The sequence below is a fragment of the Asparagus officinalis genome, chromosome 2 (assembly GCF_001876935.1).
Source record: "Asparagus officinalis chromosome 2, Aspof.V1, whole genome shotgun sequence".
Lineage (NCBI taxonomy): Eukaryota > Viridiplantae > Streptophyta > Magnoliopsida > Asparagales > Asparagaceae > Asparagus > Asparagus officinalis.
The window spans coordinates 30,577,169-30,583,582 of NC_033795.1; the positions used below are offsets into that span (position 1 = coordinate 30,577,169).

The 6,414-nt window shown below is 36.5% G+C and overlaps 1 protein-coding gene across 1 annotated transcript; it reads left to right on the forward strand.

Moving 5' to 3' along the window:
* LOC109830614 (bidirectional sugar transporter SWEET14-like) lies at positions 4,040 to 6,215 on the forward strand. The gene is made up of 6 exons (XM_020397926.1): positions 4,040 to 4,296; positions 4,713 to 4,749; positions 4,840 to 5,050; positions 5,179 to 5,340; positions 5,439 to 5,558; positions 5,656 to 6,215. Exons 1-6 carry the CDS (start codon positions 4,245 to 4,247, stop codon positions 5,917 to 5,919), a joined length of 846 nt encoding a protein of 281 aa, XP_020253515.1. The 5' UTR covers positions 4,040 to 4,244; the 3' UTR covers positions 5,920 to 6,215.

The following is a 6,414-nucleotide window of genomic DNA, read 5'->3' on the forward strand; positions in this document are numbered from 1 at the left end:
TAGTCTAGTGGTAAAATTTAGGAGTTTGGAGAGGATGTTAGTGATTCAAACCCTACCCCCACAACATATATATTTAGAGGTCTTTGATTGAGCCTTGGGCGTTGTGGGACTCTTTGAATTCTACAATTATTTTTAATTTTGTTTGTTTCTACAAATTCTACAATTATTTTATATCATTTTATCATTTTAATTTCTCTAAACTTTTATATTTGTAAATTATATAATTACAATTGATTAATAATATAATTTTTTTATCAAAATTGTGTTTATTTTTTGCTTTGTATTCTTGGAAAATTAAAATTTTAAAATGAAAGAAAACCGGGCCGGCCCGGGCCCGGGCTCGGCCTGAGGCAACCGGGCCCGGGTTCGGGCTCCGTTTTTACCCAGTCCGATCCGGGCCGGATGGACAGGCCTACATATATTATAGGTAGATAATTCATTGTCACATGAGCCCTCTCATAGTGAAACAAACAGAAACATTTATTGCCTCCTGTCTCAAGGTGAAGCGTTACTACTTCATGCAATATTGTATGTGTTTGAGGAGGTACTCTAAAACCATCACTTACATCCCCTAGTTTATAACATATTTTTAAACTAGTACCGCATCACAATTGATCTACAAAATGGATGATAAATTAAGAAAATGATGAAAATTTACTAACAAATTTAATTGCATGCTAGGAAAATAATTAATATTGGAATCTTCAAAAAAGGTTTATCAAATATGCGACAGGGTGAAAATTTTATGAAGCATTACGACTTCATATATGCAAAATGTGATTGGTACCTACAATCCCTATTACCAAGGGTCGCAAAACCAATCCACGCCTTCTCTTCATGTTGACAATTAAGTTATTTATTTGTTAAAAAACTAAAAATATCACAATTAAGTTATTCATGGACCTGGCACCCCCTTACCAGAAGAGGTATTTCGTATTCAGAAAGGTCAGATCTAAACCTTCTCCATTCTCATTTAACTTCCTCAAATATCACAATTTCTCCTGGTCCAGATGAGCTGTGGTGGACTCTGGTCCCATCGGGGATATATACAGTTAAATCTTTTTACTCCCTTGTCAACTCAGGGGGTATAAAATCCAAGTACTATAGCATGATTTGGAGATCTCCTATCCCTAGTAAGGTCAAAGTTCTTTTCTGGCTCATCACTAACAAGAAGTTAAATACGAAGGCAAACTTGGTTATCAAAGGCTAGACAGGTGATCCTAGATGTTCCTTCTGTCAGTCTGATGTTGAAACTCACGAACACCTGTATATCAAATGCCCATTTGCTCAAGCTATCTGGTCATTCATTTTCCCTTCTATCCCTACCAACAGTTGGCCGAAATCGGTTGAGGATTTGATATTTTTTCATAAATCTACCATTCTAAGTAAGGATGCAAAAACCATTTGGAAGATTCTGCTGCCTTGTACTTGCTGGTGGATATGGTTTAGTAGAAATGCACTCATTTTTAAGGATGTACAACCTGATCCTCTACAAACTGCTTCTAATATAGGTAGATATACTACTTTTTGGGCAGGTGCCGCGGATGAGAGATTGGAAAGGAGACTTCGCCGGGCGGCTAATAGTGTCGGACTCCAGGAGCTTGCAAATAAGAGCGCTGATGCCACTGGGGATTGCCTTCCTCATGCCCTCTAAACTCAGAAGCCACTGGGAAATGTACCTTTTGTCGGTTATCTACTGATGTTCTACCTCATAAAACTAAGTTGTTTTGTTTCTAAGTATGTTTTCTTCCTGAAATTTAGTATGTAAGTATGTATCTTTGTGCTATCTAGTTGAGGTTCCGTTATGGGTCCAGTTTGGTAGGTGACGACACAGGTCCGCTCCTTACCTGCTTCACCCTATGTGGTTCTTCAACTAGTATTGTAGTAGTTGTGTTTATTAATAAAATCTTTAATGAGCAGGGCTTTTTACCCTGCTTTTCAGCTCAAAAAAAAACTAAAAATAGAGGGAAATTGTGACGAGTTATTAATAATTCTAGCTTGTAGGATTGGAAAACTAATGCAATTATGTGATCATATATAAGTCTCTAGAAGGCATTTTGCTCCACCACCAAGAAGAAGCCAAGAAGCCCAGGCAATTTGACTGCGCCGCAGTCTGTATACCACACAAACATCTAGCCATAAGAGGATATTCAATGTTCATAACGAACTCACCACACGACATGACCCATATGTTTTAATTCTTTCGATCAACATATTTCCCATTTATAGTGCACAATCGGGTATATTTTATGTAATACTAGACAAATATGAGAGAAAAAGAACATGTATTTTTTTTTTATTAATATTATGACATTTTCTTTTAGCCATTTTCTTTTAGTTCACCAACATTAAACAATACCATGAAGTAGAATTGATTCAACATCTTGTACTAAGCACTACACGAGATCATTACTTGATGAAAGCCCCTGAAATTAGGGGTTAATTTGATGAGAAGAAGTCTACATGTATAACTCTTCTTAAAAGAGTTGGTTGATGATGAGATATGAAACAGATCGATCTCCAGCTAGCTTTCAGATTCAACAAACCCTGAAACTGTAGCTAATAAATTGAAGAGGACATAATTAACAAGAAAACAAAAGGAACGATAGTCTTTTCTTTTGTCTTACATTTGCCTTTATAACGGCAAAGAAAAAGCTTCAAATACAAGGAACTCAACCCTTGCATGTAACCGGGATAAGCAAACTTTAACCATGCATGTTAACCTAACCCTAGCTAGCTTGAACCCTAATTTCCTAATGAGAAAAGATAGTGGACTAATTGTACAAGATAGAGTAAGAATTAATTTCCCAATAATTCTTGATTAAGAAAGGATTGATTGTGATTAGGACAACCTTGTTGTCATCAACAAGGAGAGCATTATTATGGACTTTGATGAGTTATTTCCTTGCAGAAAAATTACTACAACAAAATTAAGTGCAAGCCCTTAACTTTTGCATTGTTTTAGAATGAGGACATTCAGTTTTATTTTTATTTTTTTTCATTGTGGGTGGAGTGTTGCACTCACCACAAGTGTGTTCAACTTACCAACTAGCGATATTAGAAAGTTTTAGGGTTAAAACTATCACCTTTCTCTGTATCCCTAGACTTACATATGTAGTAAGCTATTTTATTCACTATAATTAATTCTTCATTAATGTAACTTTTCTTCAATGTAACTAGCATGTCATTTTACGTGGACTTCAACTTGAGAGGAAATATTGAAGAAATAAAACAATTTGAGAACTTAGAAAAGTAATAACATATTTTATAGGGTGTTACATGTAAATTTAAAGATATTAGGAAAAAAGAAATCATTTTAAGAGGAAATATTGGAGAAGTAAAGGTAGAGCATGAAGGAAGTCATGGAGAGAAGTAGGGTTTTTAATTGTTGGAACCTATTCCAAGGAGCACCGAATGGTCACCCATTGGCTGATATGTGGGGCCACATATGCTTGATTTATATTAATCAAACATTTTTTGTTTTAGAGTAGTGCAAAGTGAGGATGTGATGATGATGGAAGAAAACGCTAAAAGAAGTCACGTGAAAGGAGCTATAAGGAGTAACGTTTTTTGTATTTATTTATTATTCTAACAAAATAACATTGTTAATAAGATTGCACTTAATTTGCAGAAAAGTCATATTTTGTAGTCATTTTTCCAAACTCGGTTGAAGTTCCACATTTTATGCTCAAATTCATGTTGAATGTACCTCACTAGCTATCCGTGCAACGAACAAAATTTATAGCTTTGGTATTAAGGTTATTAATGTGGACAAGTTAGGCATACAAATGCAATTCAATAACAAAAACTAGGTGATATGTGTAAAAAAACAATAGTTTAAACAACAAGCTTTCTTGTTAGGAATAAGTGCTTGTCCTAAAACCCCATAATTTTGTTTTCTACTTGTATAATAAACTAATTGCTATATTTGCTTTACGCCACCTCATTCACGTCAACAAAATGAGGCAGTGCACACTCCCCACTCCCTTGCTCTATATAATGAGCTAGGCCTCCTCAATCTCCCTCAAGGCCAAGGACCACAAGCTCTCACCACCTCTTTTAGTACTCTCTATACACTTAAGGGGGCTATATTGAGCCTCCTTTATTAAGCATTTTGTTTTGTGAGAGGATCAAAGGCTAAGGGGTTTCTTCTTCTTTCAAGGAGAAAGACCCTCGTTTGATTTCTTATTCTTCGTTTTCTACCATCTAACCATTTTTGTTCTTGAGATTTTCAAGAGGAGAAAATGTTTGGTTTATCGACAACCAATCATTGGGCCATCACCTTCGGTGTTCTAGGTACTGATCAAGGAATTTAAGCTCTTCTTCATCATCTTCTTCTTCTCTCTTTGCACGTACTAGAATTTGGTTAATGCATATAGGTTATAAGATTGAAGGAAATTGGTTTTTAACTAAGTAAGGAGCATGCAAATCCATTAATTAATTTGTTTTTTCAAGTACGAGTAAGGTAGTTCTGAGTCTCTTCTACCATGCCTAGCAAAAATTGCCTTTCCTCCCTTGCATGATTTCTGTTTCCAAATCTACCCCTTTTGTCAACATGGTTACATTTTAGCCAAGACTGGCCAAGTTAGCTATGGTTACAGAAAGTTTAGCTTTTTTACCATTATAAAGACTTCCGGCCATATATCCCAATTTCTGCAAATATTACAAAAATCTAACATATTATCATTGTTTAAATTTGTGATTATTTACAGGTAACGTCATCTCATTCATGGTATACCTTGCTCCAGCGTAAGCACCACTAGAAATCAACTAATCAAGATTACATCCTTAAATTTTTTTGAAAGAAAATTTTGAACATATAATTATGATTAATTGCAGGCCAACATTTTGGAGAGTATACAGAAAGAAATCAACCGAAGGGTTTCAATCGATTCCCTATATCGTCGCGCTCTTCAGCGCTATGCTTTGGATATACTATGCACTTATCAAGACTGAATCAGAGTTCTTACTCACCATTAACGGACTCGGATGCATAATAGAGACCATATATATCATCATATACCTCATCTATGCACCTAAAGAAGCTAAGGTACAAATCTTACCTATATTAGCCCAGTATACATATACTACATTAATATTCACTATTTATATGAGGACATTCTTATCATTAATTATTCTGAGATGAAAACATGAACTCAATTGTGATTTGACCTGTAGGTCTCTACCGTGAAATTACTCCTCTTATTGAATGTTGGGATATTCGGATTGATAGTATTAGTGAGCCTAGTCTTTGCTAAGGGGGCTGATCGAGTCACGAGCCTCGGATGGATGTGTGTGGGATTCTCGGTGTTGGTGTTCGTTGCACCGTTGAGCATCATTGTGAGTAATCGTCGACAGACACTGCGCTGAAAATTTTCTTAAATTTAATTTAGTATGTATTCTATATGATGATTGTGTACATTCTGTCCATTCTTCAGAGGCTTGTCATAAAAACAAAGAGTGTCGAGTTCATGCCCTTCTCTCTCTCTCTATTCCTTACGCTCAGTGCAGTTACATGGTTTCTCTACGGATTCCTGTCACACGACAAGTACATAGCGGTAATATCCTCACTCTTCATTATATTACGGAGATATTAGTATTTTGTTCAAGTTGACATATCTCCTTTTTTTTTCTTCTTCAATTCTATGGAAATAGATTCCCAATGTGCTTGGATTCGCTTTCGGATTGATCCAGATGGTTCTCTACACCGTGTATATGGACGCCAAGAAGACAAAACCTGTGGTAGAAGAGCACGATGTGCCTGAACATATCATAAACATGGTGAAGATTGGGGTAGAGGTGTACCCCATCGATGCGAACAAAGAGGAAGGAGGAGATTATAACAAGGAATGTGAGTTAACAAACAATGGCACCAACAAGGAAAACACTACAGGCCCTCATGAAGAGGCAGAGGTCTAGAGAGAAGGAGAAGAAGAAGAAGAAGGTTGTCTGTCATCTATTTTGGTCGTTGGTCAGCTCGTTAAATTGTAGAGATGAGAGGAAAAATTAAGCTCGTACGTGATGTCAATCGTGCTCCTTGATTAATTATTCTCAGTTATGAGAGGGTGAGAGAAAGAATTGTGGCTGATTTTATAGTTAGTTAATTATGAAACTATTATGAGTGTAATAGAGAGGATTGAGGGGCTTATACGAACATGACCTTGGTGCTTGTGCAATTCCTTTGGATGAATAAAAATTGAGAGTTTCCTTTTTTTTTCCCTTTTTTAATTCCTGTTTTTGTGGTATACGTGTATGGTGTTGAGATTGCCACGTCAGCATGTGGGTTCTTGTCGTCACGTGAGAGTACCCTGGTGATTTTGTTGCGGCGGCCATACCATGAAAACTGGGGAGTGGGCCCAGCTAGGGGAGGCCTTTATAACGGCTCGGTTTGGACAGTTCGGAGTATCGCCGCTC

Coding starts and splice junctions, on each gene's coding strand:
- LOC109830614 (XM_020397926.1), top strand. CDS start 4,245: ATGTTTGGTTTATCGACAACCAATCATTGGGCCATCACCTTCGGTGTT. Junction 4,750..4,839: donor ATGGTATACCTTGCTCCAGC/GTAAGCACCACT, acceptor GATTAATTGCAG/GCCAACATTTTGGAGAGTAT. Junction 5,559..5,655: donor CACACGACAAGTACATAGCG/GTAATATCCTCA, acceptor CTATGGAAATAG/ATTCCCAATGTGCTTGGATT.